The 22805-nt window shown below is 39.0% G+C and overlaps 1 protein-coding gene across 1 annotated transcript; it reads right to left on the bottom strand.

Moving 5' to 3' along the window:
- Positions 1-1379: 1379 nt before the first annotated feature.
- LOC117435523 (B-cell receptor CD22-like) lies at positions 1380-22457 on the bottom strand. The gene is made up of 15 exons (XM_059004555.1): positions 22376-22457; positions 12082-12117; positions 10272-10565; positions 9832-10131; positions 9229-9522; positions 8767-9060; positions 6776-7078; positions 5679-5972; positions 5176-5466; positions 4519-4794; positions 4285-4386; positions 3893-3958; positions 3396-3455; positions 2001-2065; positions 1380-1541 (listed from the first exon to the last, which is right to left on the bottom strand). Exons 1-14 carry the CDS (start codon positions 22455-22457, stop codon positions 2016-2018), a joined length of 2742 nt encoding a protein of 913 aa, XP_058860538.1. The 3' UTR covers positions 1380-1541; positions 2001-2015.
- Between the last annotated feature and the right edge of the window lie 348 nt (positions 22458-22805).

The raw sequence follows: 22805 nt of genomic DNA, 5'->3' as shown, positions 1-22805 counted from the left end.
AGTCACGTACTCTTAAATTACATTGAGAGATGTATGGGTGTGTTTATTGATTTCCCGGTTACAGGTTATAGCTATGTTACTGTCTGTCATGTAATTCACTCTTGGCTGACCACCCTTTGCACTCAACCTTTCACCTCTGGAACCTGGTTTGAACCCAGTGTCAATACGCTGCCTTTCTATTTGATAGCTGGTTTGGTAGCCATTCTGTGTTTTTTCAATCCCCTGTGTTCTGAACATATGGAATATTCTGACTGCCAAGTAACCAATGGGGTTGCGGGAAATAGGAGAGAGGGAGAGTCAGTACTGTAAGTTATATGGAAAAAGAATATGCTGGACCAAGGGGAATGGGGTGTCATGTAATGCATTTCTTAAAAGAAAAGTGCTTCAGAAGCAGAATAATAACTTACAGCCTCCTAAAGTGAATTGAACTTGAACCTTATTCCTCGTCCAGACACACTTGTTGTGAACTGGAGTGGCACCCTAATGGAAACATGCATCCCCAGCAGCACATTCTCATCGCTCTCTCCTCATCACTGCCAGCACTGGAGCGCAGGGGTTCCTTCGAAACCATTTCCCAGAGGAAGCCAAAGCAAGTTATCTCATTTCCACTGGGGACCTGCTTATATGCAGTTTTTGCATAGCTGGTGTTAGACAATATGATGTCCAAGTTTAAAATAAGCTGGTCAGGAATTCTTATCAATATGCACACACCATACACAGAGATTGATTAATATTGGGTATGAAAACAATCAGCATTCATATAGGGATTGGTCTGATAATCCCAGTGTATAGTATATTAATATAGCTCTTAGCTGCTATCCAGGCCATCAGCAGTTGGTTTCAGTCAGAATGATTGGTACACAGTGCAGCAATGAGCATGGTCAACCAAGCTGAATAAGCCTGCACTGCCGCCTGCTGTTGAATTGTTGGTAAGGCACTTTGCAATTTGTGTCACGAGTGTTCTGGGTGTATTCTTATGATAAGCATCTGGTAAAAAATAACATAGTATTGGGTTGTTTAAATTGTTTTCACATCAGATGTTTTAATTTAATAATACCACAACCAGTCATTCATTCTATTATGTTTATTAAAACATACAAAGTATTCAGAATGCTTATATTTCCATATTGTTTTGCTTTATTGTTTTATAGAAATAAAAAAATAAAATTAAAAGCTATTTCTATTAAAAGCTGTATACAAAAGTAATTAAAACACTATAAATATATATATATATACATATATATATATATATATATATATATATAGATATAGATATAGATATAGATATAGATATAGATATAGATATATGATAAGTATTTTATATTACATTTTAAAAAGTTTTTTAAAAGTTTTTAAAAATGTTTAATTAAATCCCGGTATTTGCAGATCTAGCATTTCTGTTGTAAATGGCACAAGTAAACTGGGTCTGTGTTCTTGAGATAGTCCTGTACATTGTGGCTGGATGATGTGAGCTCGCTCACCAATGCTGTTAAATATGCTCTGATTAAATCATGCAATTGATTTAAACTGTATTCATTGCCCTGTGGAAGCAAAATAATAAGAGCAATAAGAAGATACAGTAGTTGCAGTTGATGTGAAATCTGGGACTTCTCAAGATGGCTGCCAACAAACCCACAGAATTTGAATGCAAGACCTTCTCAAGATGGCTGCCTACAAAGTTACATTGAATGGAAACATTACATTTGGGAATTGCAACGATACAGAAGGTGCTATTGTAACTAAACAAATTGTTGTATCTCTTTTTACAAATGCATCCTTTTAAATATAGCATAAGAAACTCAGTCAAAATTCCCTTATTTGTTTTGCTGTTGACCTTTGCTAGACTTCATTTTCTCTTGTACTCAGATGTGTATCCTGTTGCTGTGCTGTAAGTTGCATGTAAGGTATAGTTTTTCTCTCCTCCTTCACTTTCTGTCTTAGATGCACTGTAAAATGATTCTACCTGACCCTGTGTAGCTTCAATGTACAGTATTTCTTACCTTGAGGTTTCTTCTTTATTTGAAAGTATAATAAAACTCATCACTGTTAGCTTCTGTTGGGTCACCTGGAAATACAGGGTCCAGATGAAATGAAGAATATACAATGAGGACTGGGAGGAATTGGAGGTTTTGGATGAGCATGATACGCAAGTTACGGATCTGTCCAAATCATATCCTGTGTAGATACCACATGCACAGAACACACCACAGCACACATTCTAAGGTTACAGAAACAACATCAACACTATGTTTAATAGCAGCTCCCAGGTAAAGCCTTTATGTGATTCATGATAAGCAAATACACTGTAAAATGTCTCTTATTATAACATTATCTTATTAGAGCATTTTGTGAGATCTCTTATGCAAGAAGAGCCACTCTATGCACAACGTATTAACCTATAAAATGAGTCAAATGAAAAGCAGTTATTCTTGGGATTTTTAACTATGTTCTTTCCTTTCAGGCTGACCATGGAATAAAAGGTTGCAACGTTAGCTACTGCAGGGTTACCTGGAAATACAGAACAATGTTAAATATGGACACTAGACAAAGGTAGAGAAGAAAGGAGAAAAATCAAGCTTACAGTAGTAGAGAAACTGCCCAGCCATGCTTACGCTGGATATCTGTGCTAGGGTCGATGTATTGATAAAGCGCATCATTGTGATTACACTGGATATCTGTGCTAGGGTCGATGCATTGATAAAGTGCATCACTGTCATTACACTGGGTATCTGTGCTAGGGTCGATGCATTGATAAAGTGCATCACTGTCATTACACTGGATATCTGTGCTAGGGTCGATGCATTGATAAAGTGCATCACTGTCATTACACTGGATATCTGTGCTAGGGTTGATGCGTTGATAAAGTGCATCATTGTCATTACACTGTATATCTGTGCTAGGGTCGATGCGTTGATAAAGTGCATCACTGTCATTACACTGGATATCTGTGCTAGGGTTGATGCGTTGATAAAGTGCATCACTGTCATTACACTGGATATCTGTGCTAGGGTCGATGCGTTGATAAAGTGCATCATTGTCATTACACTGGATATCTGTGCTAGGGTCGATGCATTGATAAAGTGCATCACTGTCATCTGCAGTGGGTTTGCCTGGGGGGTTAAACACAGATAAGCTTGCATGAGGAGAAAGGCTGTGAAAAAAGATAAGAGAAGAGAGATTCCTTCAGTCCTTGCTGCTGTGGGGCACATTGAAATACAGTACAGCATACAGATGAACATGCATACTCTGTGTGACTGAGAGCTAGCAGTACTATGTAACTATGTATGTAAAAATAATGTGATATCTTGTAACAATCGTAAGTCGCCCTGGATAAGGGCACCTGCTAAGAAATAAATAATACAAAATAATAATACTAGAGAAACACTTCTACTTACATTGTGTTTCCATTGCTAAGCTGATGGTGTCATAAACAGCATCTTCTGGAACAGGATTGGCTGGAGAAGAAAATACAGATAGAGTAACTATTGGGAGAGAGACGGAGGGAAGGAAGGGAGACAGAGAAATTCCAATAATCCTTACTAGTCCAGCAGCTAAAACAACAATAAGAAGAAGAAGAAGAAGAAGAAGAAGAAGAAGAAGAAGAAGAAGAAGAAGAAGAAGAAGAAGAAGAACAACAACAACAACAACAACAACAACAACAAAAACAACAACAACAACAACTATAGTAATAAGTATGATAGTCAACCCCTTTATCTCTATGGTATATTACATGTTTAAACATATGTATCAGATTCTATTTCAAAGGGCTTGATCATAAACATCAATAAGGTATTGTAAAAGCTACTAGAGTCACAGAAACAGACACTGGCTGTCAAGTTCTTCTATTCAAATTGAGGGCAATTAATACAATGTTTAGCTAAAGATTCATTACCTGATTTTCTGTCTTTCAGGTTGACCATTGAGTGAAACATCTCACCATGAGCCTGCTTGTGGTTATCTGGGCGGGGGGGCAGAGACAAGAATCGTCATACAGGGTGACTGGATTCATATTACGGGGTCTCCAAAGGGTAAAGAAACAACAAGGCAGATCAAAGAGGAATGGAAAGATATGTGAAGGTGAGATGAGGGAGGGTGTCAAGGTAAAAGGGATAATGGTTGGTTCCCGTAAGAAGAAAGGAGCACTGTAGACTCAAACACGATGTCCCTCATCCAGCAGAGGCTTACGCCCTATTAATTACCATCCCATCCCAGACCAGGAGAACACAGACACATTAATAATAGATTAAATCAACCCATGGAAGGTAAATCTTGAGTTCATCTCACCTGGTTTTCTGCAGATTCTCCGGCACAACAGCACCAAGCCAACAAGAAGAACGAGCAGAGCAGTGACACCGGGAGCCCCCACAATGAGCTGCCACTTCAGAACTGGGGTAACAGGGGAGAGAGGAGAGAGAGGCTGTCAACGACATCTATCCTGTTTGGTTGCACAAATTAGAAACTCAGGTCGCAGGCAATATGTGGCACATACATTTATCATTGTAGTTTGAAATTACTTACCAAAATCTTTCGGGACAAGAGGGTCGCTGGTAATGGAGGAAAGTGGTTTAGGAGTCCTTTCACCTTTACAGGTATATTGTCTGCTGTATGACTCATTTTTGGAGTATACTGTGTACCTTTCACGGTATCCAGTGTTGTTGCAATGAATTCCATCCCTGTACCATGTATAGTTCCACTCATTAACACGCCCTTGAACCTCACATCTCAGTGTCATACTTTCTGAAATGAATATCTTAATCCAACCCATTTCCACAGTCAGAACAGCTTTTGGTTGAGCTGCAGATGAAAGATGATCAGAAAGGAACATTACATAACTATTTTAATAGGGTAGCTCTGTCTCCTGTGTACATTCCTCCACCCTGTAGTTCCAGGGACAGTACTACCTTTAAGCAGCTCTTTTAAATTAATCCCACAGTGCCTTCTACCACCCCACCCAAAGACTAGGAAAAGTAAGCAGGGAGAGGTGGGGACAGCATACAGTCACTGATAAGTGGATATAGCCTAGGAAGGAATTTGGAAGAGAACTTAGGATGGCAGTAGAATGAAGTAAAAGATATGTTTAGATAATAATAATAATAATAATAATAATAATAATAATAATAATAATAATAATAATAATAATAATAATAATAATAAAGAGGGTTTAGAATTACTTACCAGAAACTTTCAGAATGCGTGGATTGCTAGAATTGGAGTAAAACTCATTAGACTTTTCACCTTTACAGGTATATTCCCCACTGTGTGACTCATCTGCAGAATTAATTGTGTATCTGTCACCATGTCTACTGCTGGAGTAAGTCTTGTGTACAGGACGTTCATTCCCATCTCTGTACCACGTATAATTCCACTCAGCAGAGCTCCCTTGAACCTCACATCTCAATGTCACACTTTCTGTAGCAAATATCTCAGTCTCTCCAGTCTCCAGGGTCAGCACAGATATTGGTACAGCTATGACAATACAAATATCAGAATAAATGACTGGTATAAGGAGGGATTGAGAAGAGTGTTAAAAACTAGAAGTAAATTCTGCATAATTTGGAATAAATGTACTGTTACAAAGGGTTTAAAAATACTCACTGGAAACATTCAACATTCACTATCAGAGGATCACTGGTTCTGGAGTAATTAATTACAATCTCTTACTAATTTAAATCGCTTACCAGAAACATTAAATCTAACAGAGTCACTGTACTCCGAGTAAAACAGTCCATTCTCCCTCCCAGCTCGACACCGGTACTCTCCACTGTGGGACAGAGCAGCAGAGCTGATTGTGTAGCTGGACCCCTCTACACTGCTGCTGTCAGTCTGGGGCAGTGCTGTTCCTTGTCTGTCTTTATACCAGAGATACTTCCAGCCAGCAGGGTCTCCCCCAACCCCACAGCTCAGGGTAACTCTGTCTCCTGTGAATATCTCTCCACCCGGGGGCTCCAGGGTCAGCACAGCCTTTGGTTTATCTGAATAAAGACAACGAGAGAATCTGAGCTGTATTTTCACCTGTCTCTCATAAAGGTAGTGCAAAAGGTTATTGTGGCAGTGTGGTACAGCAAAACCCCGGCCGAGGTGCGTGTGTGTGTTGGGGGGTATTGGGTGCCAGCATGGAGTTAAATTGCTCCCTGCAAAAACACGTGGGAATGTGGCTGGAGCCATGAATTGAATAAATGATTAAATAATTCATTCAGGCCCCAGCCACAGGTGTACAAATAGGGTGATCACCGGTGATGAGGGTTAGTGTTGGAGTTGATGTGGGTGAGAGGTGCAGGTGTATAAATAGGGTGATCACCGGTGATGAGGGTTAGTGTTGGAGTTGATGTGGGTGAGAGGTGCAGGTGTATAAATAGGGTGATCACCGGTGATGAGGGTTAGTGTTGGAGTTGATGTGGGTGAGAGGTGCAGGTGTATAAATAGGGTGATCACCGGTGATGAGGGTTAGTGTTGGAGTTGATGTGGGTGTGAGGTGCAGGTGTATAAATAGGGTGATCACCGGTGATGAGGGTTAGTGTTGGAGTTGATGTGGGTGAGAGGTGAGGGTATTTTCATGTTCCGTGATGTGCCGTCTTGTTTCTTAGATTACCTCCTTGACTGTTTTTGTAGACCTTTTGTTTTGGCCCTTGTGACCTTTACTTTGTTAATGTGTTTTGTTCTGTTTAATGTTCAGTGTTTAGTTATTTATTTACAGTTATACTTTTCAGAGAATGAACCTCTCTGAAATGAAGAAGATTGTTACGAGTGTGTCTCCTGGTGTCCTAATAATACTTACTGGAAACTTTCAGTGTCAGAGGATCACTGGTTCTGCTGGTTCTGGAGTAAAATGGTTTAGTCATCCTTTCACCTTTACAGGTATATTCCCCGCTGTGTGACTCATCTGCAGAGTCAATTGTGTATCTATCACCATGTCTACTGCTCGAGTAAGTCTTGTATTCAGACAGTTCATTCCCATCTCTGTACCATGCATAGAGCCACTCAGCAGAGCTCCCTTGAACCCCACATCGCAGTGTCACACTTTCTGTAGCAAATACCTCAGTCCCTCCAGTCTCCAGGGTCAGCACAGCATTTGGTCGAGCTGCATAAAAGGAACAATTCATAAATATATACAGTACTGTGCAAAAGTTTTAGGCAGGTGTGAAAAAATGCTGTAAAGTAAGAATTCTTTCAAAAATAGACATGTTAATAGTTTATATTTATCAATTAACAAAATGCAAAGTGAGTGAACAGAAGAAAAATCTAAATCAAATCCATATTTGGTGTGACCACCTTTTGCCTTCAAAACAGCATCAATTCTTCTAGGTACACTTGCACAAAGTCAGGGAATTTGTAGGCATATAGTCAGGTGTATGATTAAACAATTATACCAAACAGGTGCTAATGATCATCAATTCAATATGTAGGTTGAAACACAATCATTAACTGAAACAGAAACAGCTGTGTAGGAGGAATAAAACTGGGTGAGGAACAGCCAAACTCAGCTAACAAGGTGAGGTTGCTGAAGACAGTTTACTGTCAAAAGTCATACACCATGGCAAGACTGAGCACAGCAACAAGACACAAGGTAGTTCTACTGCATCAGCAAGGTCTCTCCCAGGCAGAAATTTCAAGGCAGACAGGGGTTTCCAGATGTGCTGTCCAAGCTCTTTTGAAGAAGCACAAAGAAACGGGCAACGTTGAGGACCGTAGACGCAGTGGTCGGCCAAGGAAACTTACTGCAGCAGATGCTTACTTCCCTTCACAATCGGAAGATGTCCAGCAGTGCCATCAGCTCAGAACTGGCAGAAAACAGTGGGACCCTGGTACACCCATCTACTGTCCGGAGAAGTCTGGTCAGAAGTGGCCTTCATGCAAAACTTGTACCTCCGACGTGGAAACAAGGCCAAGCGACTCAACTATGCACGAAAACACAGGAACTGGGGTGCGGAAAAATGGCAGCAGGTGCTCTGGACTGATGAGTCAAAATTTGAAATATTTGGCTGTAGCAGAAGGCAGTTTGTTCGCCGAAGGGCTGGAGAGCGGTACACGAATGAGTGTCTGCAGGCAACAGTGAAGCATGGTGGAGGTTCCTTGCAAGTTTGGGGCTGCATTTCTGCAAATGGAGTTGGGGATTTGGTCAGAATTAATGGTCTCCTCAATGCTGAGAAGTACAGGCAGATACTTATCCATCATGCAATACCATCAGGGAGGCATCTGATTGGCCCCAAATTTATTCTGCAGCATGACAACGACCATAAACATACAGCAAAAGTCATTAAGAACTATCTTCAGTGTAAAGAAGAACAAGGAGTCCTGGAAGTGATGGTATGGCCCCCACAGAGTCCTGATCTCAACATCATCAAGTCTGTCTGGGATTACATGAAGAGAGAGAAGCAACTGAGGCTGCCTAAATCCACAGAAGAACTGTGGTTAGTTCTCCAAGATGTTTGGGCCAACCTACCTGCCGAGTTCCTTCAAAAACTGTGTGCAAGTGTACCTAGAAGAATTGATGCTGTTTTGAAGGCAAAGGGTGGTCACACCAAATATTGATTTGATGTAGATTTTTCTTCTGTTCACTCACTTTGCATTTTGTTAATTGATAAATATAAACTATTAACATTTCTATTTTTGAAAGCATTCTTACTTTACAGCATTTTTTCACACCTGCCTAAAACATTTGCACAGTACTGTATATGAGTGTGTGTGTGTTTGTCAATTGAAGGGGGTGTCGAGGTTCTTAAATGATAAACAGGATTATAGTTTATCTTACTAATTAAAATCACTTACTGGCTACTTTTAGCATGACAGAGTCACTGTACTCTGAGTAAAACAGTCCATTCCCCCTCCCAGCTCGACACCAGTACTCTCCACTGTGGGACAGAGCAGCAGAGCTGATTGTGTAGCTGGACCCCTCTACACTGCTGCTGTCAGTCTGAGGCAGTGCTGTTCCTTGTCTGTCTTTGAACCAGAGATACTTCCAGCCAGCAGGGTCTCCCCCAATCCTACAGCTCAGGGTAACTCTGTCTCCTGTGAATATCTCTCCACCTGGGGGCTCCAGGGTCAGCACAGCCTTTGGTTTATCTGAATAAAGACAATGAGAGAATCTGAGCTGTAAAGAAGATCAGACGGCACTCAGAAACAGCTATAGCATGTATGTGTATTTAAGAGACCTCTTTTAGTGGGGGACATTTCAGTGGGCATGGAAGAAATCAGTACCAGTGTTTAGTCTAATTAATTGGAATCTCTTACCAGATACTATTAGCTGGATGGGATCACTGTACTCTGAGTAAAGCAGTCCATTTCTCCTTTGAGTTATGCACCGGTACTCTCCACTGTGGGACGGAGCAGCAGAGTTGATTGTGTAGCTGGACCCCTCTACACTGCTGCTGTCAGTCTGGGGCAGTGCTGTTCCTTGTCTGTCTTTGAACCAGAGATACTTCCAGCCAGCAGGGTCTCCCCCAACCCCACAGCTCAGGGTAACTCTGTCTCCTGTGAATATCTCTCCACCCGGGGGCTCCAGGGTCAGCACAGCCTTTGGTTTATCTGAATAAAGACAATGAGAGAATCTGAGCTGTATTTTCACCTGTCTCTCATAAAGGTAATACAATAGGTTATACTTTTCAGAGAATGAACCTCTCTGAAATGAAGCAGATTGTTACGGGTGTGTCTCCTGGTGTCCTCCGTCACTCTTTAGTAATCATTTTATTTTACTGCTAAGGAGGTAGTTCAGGAGCCCGTGTTCAGGGCACTGGTGTAAAGGAGGGATTAGGAAGAGTGTTCGAGAAGAAAGTACAAGGAAATGCAGATTAATTTGGGATACATGTTAGAATACAAAGGGTTTATAATACTTACTGGAAACTTTCAGTGTCAGAGGATCACTGGTTCTGGAGTAAAATGGTTTAGCCGTCCTTTCACCTTTACAGGTATATTCCCCGCTGTGTGACTCATCTGCAGAGTTGATTGTGTATCTGTCACCATGTCTACTGCTCGAGTAAGTCTTGTATTCAGACAGTTCATTCCCATCTCTGTACCATGCATAGCTCCACTCAGCAGAGCTCCCTTGAACCCCACATCGCAGTGTCACACTTTGTGTAACTAATACCTCGGTCCCTCCAGTCTCCAGGGTCAGAACAGCTTTTGGACGAGTTTCAGCTATAAAGAAGATCAGACGGCACTCAGAAACAGCTATAGCATGTATGTGTATTTAAGAGACCTCTTTTAGTGGGGGACACTTCAGTGGGCATGGAGGAAATCAGTACCAGTGTTTAGTCTAATTAATTGGAATCTCTTACCAGATACTATTAGCTGGATGGGATCACTGTACTCTGAGTAAAGCAGTCCATTTCTCCTTTGAGCTATGCACCGGTACTCTCCACTGTGGGACAGAGCAGCAGCGCTGATTGTGTAGCTGGACCCCTCTACACTGCTGCTGTCAGTCTGGGGCAGTGCTGTTCCTTGTCTGTCTTTGAACCAGAGATACTTCCAGCCAGCAGGGTCTCCCCCAACCCCACAGCTCAGGGTAACTCTGTCTCCTGTGAATATCTCTCCACCCGGGGGCTCCAGGGTCAGCACAGCCTTTGGTTTATCTGAATAAAGACAATGAGAGAATCTGAGCTGTAAAGAAGATCAGACGGCACTCAGAAACAGCTATAGCATGTATGTGGGGGCTCCAGGGTCAGCACAGCCGTTGCTTGAGCTTCAGTGCAGATACACAGCAAAAATATCATACAACACTCACAGACACAGAGATACATTACTTACTGTTTTTTTTAGTAAATACAGTAAAGTACCGCTGTTTACACCGTCCTGTGCTTTTAGACCCTCCACTATGGCGCCGCTAGAAATCGTTCATAGATGAACTAAGGTAAAATGGTGACGTTAGACGCCCATTTTAAGCCGCTTTAAACAACCTCAATCAATCAGCGGTAGTTCAACAATAAATCAGCGACAGTTTTTTATACTTTCAAAACGAAAGGAAAGTTAGATAGACAAAGCTAGATGAGAGAGTTTTTTTTCTGTTTACAAAAAATCATACTAAATCGTCCGAAATGTTTATAAACCCAAAAATAAATTAACAAAATATTAACTGTTGTGAATTATTCATAGGATAAACATCACCGATGAATCTCCCATCAAAATGCATTTCACTAAAGCCCTTGGCCAATAGACGTAACGTTTATTATGAGATGCAGCATTTCATTTCAGTTTTGGGTTTCAATTGCTGTGTATTAAAGTGCAGCATTGCCAGAGGTCGAAAACGTTATTCTCTTAATAATCTCCAGACTCTCTGCTGTTTAGAAAGGTATAATACGGTATACTGACAGAAGCTGAAAGTCAAGTATTGTTCGTCAGACTTCAAACAGGTAGAAATTGTTCACCGGAGACGAAGGGTAAGAGCCAGCGGAGATTTGCATTAGTATTGCTTCATTTATCAAAAGCTATGATACAAATTGTGGATCATGCTAACTAGGCACCAGTTATAAGAAGCATAAGTAAGACATATATACTGGCACAGCGCATTAAAATCATTATTAGGTTAAGGTCAGGATTGTCAGGATAGGCTAATACTATTAAACAACACTGTAATATTATAATTACTGGTAATGTCTGCCAAGTTACAGTATTATGAAACATTATTATTGATACTTATTTAAAAGAGTACTAGGTTACAATGTATTTTATGACATATTTGTAACAGTAGCAACACTAGTACACTAGTCCCCATTTTCTTCTGCTGAAAAATGTGCAGGTGCTTTATGGTCCCTGCAATCAGGCCATGTGATCTACAGCACCGGTACCAGGATATATATATATTAATTATTTATTTATTTATTTATTTATTTATTTATTTATTTTTATTAGCTCAAATGTCTGTTCAAAATACCAGTTGCACCATATTGACAGTGTTATGGCAGGTGTTTCTCATGTGTTTGTCCAGCTGCACTATAAACACGTACATTATACTTGAGGCACGTTATATTAAGAACGCCCTATAACTGGGGTTAGGAAATGTGTTACAGACACCGTTCATATTCACTGTATATTTTTCATCTCTTTTCTTCGGTCTACCTGTCTAGTCTTGTGTTTAAACTGTTACCTTACCTGACTGTTGTCCAGAGCTGGTCGCTGCAGACAGCACTGAAAGACAGGAGAGGCAGTGAGATAGATTCCTATATAGAATACTGTCAGATCTCTAAGAAATAGGGGACACGTCACATCTAAAAAGTTCACAAAAACCTCTTCTAATAGATATTTGTTTCTACTATAAAGATTTCAATGTATTAAAAAAATTACCTTTCATTTTCTTTAACCCTGTATTCCCCTTCTTAATTCTTATAGATGCTCAATAGATGGTTATCAATAATAATAATAAATTATGCTGGAGTGTGATGATCATTTTTTTAAAAATGTGATAACTAGCGTTAATGTATACATCATCAAAAACCACAGCTTGCAGTATATCAATAAACTATGCATAAATTTAAGTTACTGACGACTTCCAAACAGTCTGCTTGATCAAACATACTGTGCACTGCAGCATTTTTTAAATTATAAAACACACCAAAGCATTCATGAGTTAAATATACTGTACACTGTCTAATAGAATTGCCAGAGGTAGATCTCGTCAAAGCTGAATTGTAGACTACCTTATGATTCACAGACCCCTGACTACTAAATGTTAGCAGTATCTGAAAATGAGTGCTTACTGTATCTAAACCTGTGAAACCTACAGTGAGTATTATAGATGAACAGTTGCAATGCCAATGTGAGAAGCACTTGAAAGTTGTATGTATGTGGGTGCATGTTATCAGTATTAGCTGTTGTACCATAGAAATTATGATAAAGCACAACGAAACATGGTAATGCGTGGTAGAAAACATGGTCAACTGTGAAAACTAACACTAAACGTATGGTATAAGCTCTGGAAAAAAGGTTATATTCAGTTCTATTTTAACCTTGAGATTAAGATGAAAATAAACTGCAGTGGGGTCTGAAATATAAAAGTATCTGGCAAACCACGTCCTGTTGCAGAGTGCTCGCTATATGAAAGTGTCCATGTGGTTGAGCAAGAGGTCTACTGGCGTCAAAGCTGCAGCGAAATTGACCTTAATTTAACAAACTACTGTTTTTTTCTCTTTGATATTTTGCTTGTGCCTCTCAGAGAACATACATTAATAAAGGCTGTTAGACAAAATGTGTCACTCACATCACTGCTTTATTTGTTAGGTGCGTATTCAATGGTATATAAAAATGGCATCTTTGTTTCAATAACTGCATACTATATCATCATCATCATCATCATCAATGTTCCTGTTATTGCAAATTAATAAAACCTTAATGCACTAAATCAGGCCAATAATACATGTATTATCTTTCCCTACAGCACTTTGAATGCAAACATATTCAAATCATAAACACATTTTGCTATTTACATGCTTTACACTCATTTTTATTTCATGTTGCAATGTTTAATTGTGTGCTTCTAAAGCAATTAAAATAAACACTACAATATGTGTATATCCTCTTCTGTAAGATGTCTGGTTAATTCCTATCTATATGGCTACTGCTTCCTTCAAAAGAGGGATCTTCAACTGATCAGCAATCACATTCACTTGTAGTCAGTGCCATTGTCCCTAACATTTCACAAGAACAACATTTAGGAAAACAACAGCAACAGTAATGGTAATAGTTGCTGTTAATTATCAATTAAAACCAGGCATTTTGCCCTGAAATTACTTCACTGCAGTTTCTTTAAATCCCAGTCTAATAACCAAAGAACTTTCCGATTCCTAAACTATAAAGAATCACTGGTAGATTTTCATTAAAAGCATGTTACCCCAGTACTTACATATTAATATGGAGATCTGGCTTGGCTGCATTCTACCTACTGAAAGCGATGCTGAAACAGAGCTGGGCTCTTAAAAGAGAGCTCCGTTTCCTCCTTGTTTGGTGCTTTATGGGTGACTATGTATGTATATCTGCTTTACATGCTCAATGACCACACTGCTCGTTCTACGTAGATTTGTTGATGCCCTGCTAAGGTAATATTTCTGCAGTAACCCTTGCAAATCACCCACAACTCTAAAATACCCCAAAACAGTGCTAAATTTAGAAACACTAAAAGATACTTAACACATTCAATGACAAATGTTTTAGTCTAAATGGATGCCATTGATTGTATTTGGTTTCTTTTGTCATTAACAAATCAAAGAAATATGATTGCAAATATTTCTTTTAAAACAGGCTAGTCGGTAAGTGACAGAAAATGGGCATCATATGCATGTAACACACAATGTCCTTTAGTGAAGACATCTGGGGACAGAGTCAGTGATATAACAGTACATTGCTCAGTATACTAGAATCGGTGGTATACATTGGTCAGTATACTGTATGGGGTATATGTGGGGTTGGTATGAACCCAGCAGTTTAACGTTGAGCAAATGTGGACACATGATACCCCACAGAGATACAAGTGTAATACCTTTCTCCATAGCACTATATTAGGAATTTATAAAATATTAATATTATAAATATAATATTAATATTATAAAATATTAATATTAGTATTATTAGGAGGTTTACCTTGTGTCGTGGGGTGTGTGTGACCCCAAATGCTGAAATCCTATCCTCCAACCGAGAACCTGACCTGACAAGGAACTTGGAGGAACAGCTGAGCTGTGTACATTCTCCATATGAATAAACACTGGAATAAGCATGTATGAAATGTCTACTGCAATATTAATAACTACGTTGACTTTGCATTTTAAATTAACACAATCAAAGGGTGATACAATGCCCAGCAAACACAACAGACTTGCTTACATATTGGTGTTTGCTAGCAGCTCCTGCAGTCTTGCCCTTCGTTTGTAGAAGGGGAAGGGTGAGGCTCTGGGTAGTGAGAATTGTGACAATATATTTTATGTTGAGTGCCCTGTGTGAAAAAGGAATGGTATTAGCTTGTGAAGTTAATGGCAGTTGTAAAATCTATTCTACGAGGGAGACCTGGTTAAGAAGGTGGTGGTCAAATTACAAGAAACAATTTAGGAGCACCAGCCTAACCAAAAACATGTCTCAGGTACATGGAGGCCAATTTTATGTTTGAAGTCAATTAAAGGGATCAAGACAGTAAGTTTCAATTCTCCCTGAAGTTTATTCCATGACCATAGACCATTAATTCCATATGAACTTTAGGAACTGAGAAACTTAGAACAGTCTGAAATCTAAGATTATAAGAACTAATAATTAGCCATTTATTAAGATAATTTGGGGATTTGCCAAAGATAGACAATTATGTACCAGTGGTTCAATCTAAAGATAAAGAAGTCAGACCGCCAATCTATAGAAATCACTATGATGAACAGAATAACCCAGGGTGGTTGTGAACCTCAAAGCAGAATGGTACAAAGGATCCAGTTTTCTTCAGACCATGGTTGTAGATACTCTATAAATAATGTGAGCTTCTACCATGAAGATATTGATCCATATGCAATACTGTTTTAGACATTGAGGGCCATATTCTGTAACATCAGCAGTGTGATTTTCTCCTTACAAAAAATGGTGCAAACTTAGCATGTGAATATAGCCCTGTTCACAAAACATAATAATAAAACTATTGTGAACAAAGCTAAATACAATCCGGAACAGAACAGACCTGGCACTCAGACCTTCACCAAAAGTATCCCTTATAAAAGCGTCCCATAGTAAAAGCACAGCACAGTATAATAAAGCAGAGTGATGGCATGGTAAGGCATAGGGATATTTAAAAACATGGCAAACCATGGTGAACTGAAAAGTGCACAGAATACCATGGTAAACTTTAATAAACTGTTGCTTTGGAGTTGAAATGTTTGTGAGCTGAATAAACTCTTACCGTTCCTCTTAAATTCTCATATCTTACACCCAGCAAAATGCAGACGTGTGGGCTAAACCAGACGTGTGGGCTAAACCACATTTGTCATGTATCTGTATGGTTCTCACAGAGGTTTAATATTTCACATCCATTCGTCAAGAATATATACATGAGAACTTTTAGACAAGAAAGACTCAACACTTCAGTATGTATTCATTGAATTACTGTTTTACAGTGTTTTCTATCAATACAGCTTGTGTTTGCAAAGCCAACACTGTCTAGGACCGTGTCATGAATATCAAACTATATTTTATTCAGACAGTTAACTTATGAGTTCAAGGTTTGTTCATAGGGCCCAACATACGCTATAGCCTACAGGTGAGACTGCAAACACAGACATCAATAGAATATCATATTTTGCCAAAAAACATGTTACACTTGACACAATCTATGCAAACTGAATCTCTGAATCACAGGTGTGTGCTTATCCACTTGTGTGGAAAGTAACACATGTCTGGGAAGAGTAATTGATTATTAATAGAAAGAAAGAAACGCTGATGTACAGGTAAGTAAGCTGGGCTGAGTTGAGTGGGGGACGGAGGGGGGTGATGCTGGGACGCCAGAATCACCGTCGAGCCCTCTTGAGGTGTCGTGGGCTAGTCGACAAAACACTGAGGATGGAAGGTGCCCACTTGAAAACCCCAGAGATGTACCCTACTTAGCTCAATCCAGACGGTTGTCATGCTGATGCGCTGGGGAGGCCGCACTGTGGTTGATCCCCGGAGCCAGCATCGCAGCCGTTGTGTGTGCTGATGAGCCAGGGAGGCAAAATAAGCTGACCCCTGGAGCCAGCATTACACTTCAGCCATTAACACCAGACAGAAGGATATCTACATCATCATGTGGAAGGAAACGTAAATGGATGGAGACACATATGGATCACATTAGTTTACTGTAAAGCTACGTCTTAGTTGGTGCTTATCTTGGTGAGAGCCGAGTTCAAATCAGCATGAAGTTTTAACATCTACTCTCGTGTAATGGAAATCTTAAGTACAGGTTACTGTATAGGTTTTACTGGCATTTGCTGAAGTTTGCTATGAATGTTTTTTTATGTAAGTGTTCTTAAGGACGAATAAAAGTTTTTTTTTTTCTATTGGAGACAATGCTTCCACTTTGCCTGTTTTTATATATATATATATATATATATATATATATATATATATATATATATATATATATATATATATATCAAATAAATGTATTATTATTGGCACCCATGCTAAGAACCTTTTGATTCTTTACTTTGTTCCCATGTTTGATGTTTATTCAGACTGTGCACATATTTCAAATACAGCACTATACAGTAGATACTCAGCTGCATCCTGGTACCGGTGCTGTAGATCACATGGTCTGATTGCAGCACTATAGAAGCAGCAGCAACTGTGCATCTATAGTGCTGATTTACTGTTTGCATATTCCAAATTGTAGCATAAAGCACCTGCATACTTTTCAACAGAAGAAAATGGGACTAGTGCAAATATTGTTAGTGTTAGACTGTTAAAAAAATAAAAATAAATTCGAAAAACCTCTGTGCTCGTAGCTGAAGTAGTGTTTCCTCTCGCTAAAGCTAGATTGTGGTTTAGTGGCTTTGTGCTCTTGCCTTCTCAAATACACAAGATAAGAAACTACATATATTCATAGAAGCGGGTTTTATTTACTAGTATTATCAAAATACACTTCCCCACACAAGCATCAAAGAAATGTAGACGCCTCCACATTTCCCTGGTACCGTAGAGTTAATTAAATATCTGCACAAATGATCTGCTTGCAATACTGTTGTATGACCAAATACAGGGACATTTTCTAGGAAAGCTTCTGTTGTCTGTTTAAAATGCAAAAGATTGAAAGGAGCTGTGTGGTCCAGTGATTAAAGAAAAAGACTTATACCCAGGAGGTCCCTGGTTCAAATCCCACCTCAACCACCGACACATTGTGTGACCCTCAGCAAGTCACTTGTGCTCCGTCTTTCGGGTGACTTGTAGTTGTAAGTGACTCTGCAGCTGATGCATAGTTCATACACCCTAGTCTCTGTAAGTTGCCTTGGATAAAGGCGTCTGCTAAATAATAATTAGTAATCCAAAAATGATGCATTTTCTACCGATAAACACCTTGTGGTACTTTTGTTTTTTCTTTTAAGTCAGTTCCTGCGATGGTGGCTGCCACAACATAAAAAAATAAAAAAATGTTCAGGAGACATATGATGATTAATAAATATTGTCCTACAGACTGCAAAAGCTGCATAATTTACTGTATTTGTTTTAAAAGACCCCCAGAATTAAAAAATCTAATTGAGATTGTGTCTAGATTCTTAAAAGTTACACTTCTAAATCACTTCCTCTATCCTGTGTAATAATGTGTGGTAGAGGTTTTAAAAAAAAAAAAAAAAAAAAAAAAAAAAGAAATACCCCAGCTGCAATACCTGCAATGACCAGGAGATGGTGACATTGTGCTGAAAATCCCTTATCATTCAGAGATGAACAAGGTCAGGAGTTAGTGTTAAACGGATAACCAGCACCATCTAGTGCACAGCTGAGTATTTCTTTACAGAACAGTCTGCCATATTTTCACTAGACTGAGCTTTATCTTATTCTGTAAAGACACGTTGACTGATCTAGCCTCACAAGAAATGCAGTGTAATCCTGTTTATATTAATGTGACCCTTTACGCATTGGCAGATGGATACCAGGCTGCCAATGACTCCAGTAAGCTGGGTAATACAGCAGTGTTGAAACACTGAACTTACATTCTCAAAAGATTCATGTTGTAATATCTGGGTTAGAATTGCATAATGACAGCTAAGTGTGTTCCGAATTACACATCGGAGTAAAACATGTGTTTTGCTGAATGTATCAAGGATTACATTGCAACTGTAGATGACACCATACACTTATTTCAGGTGTGGCGATTATAGCATTGTCACACATATCTTGGGAGTAATTACTGGGATGAAGTGAGGAGTTAAATGAAATCTCATCAGTTCATGTGGAATGAAATACTTAATATACATCACAACGTTTTTATCTTTCACTCGGACGCAAATGAAACTACAGGTGGTTAACAAGCTTCAGCTGAAGTCACCACAGACTTCCCATTAAGAATGTAAGCCCTGAGTACCAGTGCAACAAACAGGGAGTGGCTGCAATGTGTTTATCCTTGTCTGAAGAAGACGGTTACTAGCAAAGCTATGATGCATATTAATGTTCAGTTGGTTTTCTTATGATTTTTTAAAGCAATATTTGCATATTAGTAGTTTGTCATATTTGCATATTACTAGTTTTAAAAATGTTAATACTATACTGTTTAAGCAGTTTTTATATGCAAATATGTGATGTTTGCATTCTGCAGATTAGGTATACAGGTACCAAGGGGTAAGAGGTTTGCATTGCTTAGCTGGGTGGTGAGTGATCGGTTTGAACAGGCAATGGTCTGGCCACCTGGCTGACTGTGAACTCCTTGATCCTGCACATCTGGCTTTCTAGTGCTCCACCTGCAAGGTTTTGGAGGTTAAACATAATTTGCTTCAGTAAAAAACAGCTGGACTCATCAATGCTTTATATTAAAGACAAACATAACTTGGTACTTTATCACTAGAGAATCATGCTCTGTTGATAAAGTACCAATTTACATTTATGATAAGCTTTCGTAAAAATGAAAACTTGCTTCCAATGATAAGCAACAGTCTACATAGTCTTGGAGCAATATAGTATACTTGTGTTTCAAAGCATAGTAAAAGCATGGTAGAGCACAGACATGTGATAAAGCATTGTAAATAATACAAAAGACATGGCCAACTATTGTAAATGTATATGATAAGCAAAAGCATAAACCTTGACCTAACTGCTCATTTTCAGAATCGCACAGTATATCTTGGCAGAGATATATCTGCAGTAGGAAGAGTCTTATAGTGAGGGGTTGGAAAAGTTCAAAGTACAGCTAAGGCTAAAAGTGTTGCATCACCTACAATTCTACAAATCTGAACATAATTGAAATTTTATTTTACATCATATAAATCACAGAAACTACACAATGATATTGCAAAAGTCTACTGGAAGCGTAATAGTAGTTCTAAAAGTATTTCTTGTTAGATTTCAAAAAGTCACAGTTTTCAATTTTTGTTAGTTTTTCGTTCAGTATACGGAAAACTACAAAGCGGTATGTAATTCAATATGTTAGCGTAACATTATTCAGCAGGTTTCATTCGACTGTATGATGCAAAATTAGTTTATTCTATAGGGTGATGCAAAACTTTGGTTCATAGTTGTAGATTACCAATTTAGCAGACACCCTGCTAATAATTTAACTGAAATTAACTTTTAAAAAATGCCAGTTGTTAAACAGGGACTCATTGAGCTATTTCTACAGCATGTGGGTTTTCCTGGTCTATTAAATTGAAGTTTAAACTGGATTGGTGTCCATAGACATTGGTATGGGTTAATCACAGAGAAGCCAGATGAAAGTCAAGAGAGTGTTTCTGTCTGCCAGGGACTGACTGCACACAAACACCCACTAATCGGTAGCATGTTAAAAGCATGTTAGAAAATATGACATACTATTTCACACTGTGGCTATTCATTTTTAATGTATAGCTTCCTCTGAATTAACAAAATACTTTTTACAAATAGTCAGACAAGGCTAAAGTAACTAGAAATGTGAGACATAAGATAGTCCTGCTTTAACCTAACTTCTGTGGGGCATTAACAGTAAACAGAAGTTTGATTGTAAACATATCATAAAACTTACCGTATGTCCACTGATTCATCCACTAACTTTAACAATATACACCAGTCAACAATTTGCAATCCGCTGGAGAATCACATATCATACTTTTAGTTGGTATCTCAAAACATAACTAGTTAATAATCAATCTGATTAAAATAATTCCAATGTTATACTAGTTCCTTCTTATATGATTTTGTATTATTGATATACCGTCCTCTGATTAAATCACTACTAGACTACTCCTTGTAAGATAGGTACCCTTTTATCTAGAAGTTGCCAAAAAACACAAAGACTCTGTTCTTGACTACAATGATTACAATACACTACCACAAGACATCATCCATTCAAAGCATTGTCATAGCTGGCAGCTGAGACCTGTTTTGACACCTTAATAGCAATGGATCATTCAGTGATTCATCTAACAGTTCAAAACCAAACCTTGAAAATCTGCAGGACAATTATGTTCTACCTATCTGTGATGTACAGTATGTGGATCACCTTGTCAGGACAGGTAACTACAGCAGTTAGTTAAGCTGTCTCCTTCAGTCCTTGTCATTTGTAAACTGAGAGGATTGAGCTCCTGACCTCCACTTTCTCACACTGCTGCCACTGGCAATTTTTATACATTTGTGTCATAAACCCTCGAAATAACAGTAACGGCCAGCCCTTCTACAGTAGTACTGTACATTAAATACCTAAGCATTAAAGATGATACAATATAGACACACTGTACAGTAGCTCACTGGAGATGAAGGGAGGGTGGAGATCATCATCACAATACTAAGAAGACAGGCAGATAAACCTGTTTGGTCTCCTGAGACAGCCAGCCTAGAGGAAATAAGCTGATCTCAGCTCTTTTAATTGCTGCGCCCAGAAAACAAAGAGCTCTTCAATCAATGAATCATAGCACCACACCCAGGTTGCACCTAAACGCAGTCTGTTTTGGGTGTAATCGTAGTTCTGGGAGCTTTGCCAAACAGCCTTCTACATTTCTATTACCAGAAAAGAATAAAAAAAAAATATCCATAGGTTCAGGCATGCTGAGATGTGTTCAGGCAATGTTGTGATGATATGAATTGGTCTAAAACACAAATAGCTTTGTTATAGTTGCATGTATTATCTAGTGTGATGGGGTGCTAGCTCGCCCCTATAATTTGTGTTTGTTATTTTTACTATTTTCATTATGTTTATTGTGATTTTTGGTTTGGATCAGCAGGGACGGGGTTAAATTCCTCCCTGCGAAAATACATGCGAGTGTGGCTGGAGCCTTAAGTGTTTAATTGTTAATTATTAGTTAATTGGGCTCCAGCCACAGAGTATAAAGGGCAGGTGAAACCCTTTGTGCAAGAGGGTGGTTTGGAGTGTTTTGTTTTGAAGAGACACAGAGAGTAAGTGTTGTCTGTATAATGATTTGTTTTGTTCCAGTGTTGTGTTAGAAACCTATTGTTTATACCTTTTTGTTTGGCCCCTGTGCCTTTTTATTTGTGTTTTGTCTTTTAAAATATTTTGGTTTCACTGCATTTTCTGTCCCTGAGTCTTCTCTCTGCTGCTATCCTGCCACATCTAGCTAATAAGCTTGTTTGCTATCACCATAATAATTAATAGCTTCACATAAATCGGTACATTTCATGCATTTATAACAGGCTGTGTTGTGTGAATGCAGATGAGCCTGGCTCTTTTGAATTGTGGTTAAGACCCTTGCATGTGGTGTGTGATGTTGCCTAGGATCTGCCCTGTTACACATTGTAAAACTGCATTGCATGGTACCTTGCAAAGGTTTGGTGTCAAAGTATATGCAGGAGAAGTGCCAGTTGGCAGTGACATTGAGGGCGTGGCTTGGCGTGGTCATGGGTTTGGTGTAGGGTGTGCCAGCTGCACCCTCGCACAACCTACTAATACGGCTGATTCAGTTCATCTCCCTTAATCTTACATATACAGTACCAGTGAGGACCTCCTTTGCAATGACTTAAAGGAGCACTGACTTAGGTGAGCATCTGTGCAAATAAGCAATTGCTATTCTCAATGTAGATTCATGCATGGATAATAAAGAAAGGAATTTAGCACAGTCACCTTTACATACCGTTACAGGGTCTGTCTCTCCAAAACATATACCCATATGAAAAGCAGAAATGATGTGCTTGGGTTATTTTCATTGTTCCCACTGACTGAGCAACACACATGCAACTCTTTCTAAAAC

This window comes from Acipenser ruthenus, chromosome 30 (genome assembly GCF_902713425.1).
Source record: "Acipenser ruthenus chromosome 30, fAciRut3.2 maternal haplotype, whole genome shotgun sequence".
Taxonomy (NCBI): domain Eukaryota; kingdom Metazoa; phylum Chordata; class Actinopteri; order Acipenseriformes; family Acipenseridae; genus Acipenser; species Acipenser ruthenus.
The sequence above is the reverse complement of the archived record's forward strand: the minus strand, read 5'-3'. Positions and strand labels throughout refer to the sequence as shown.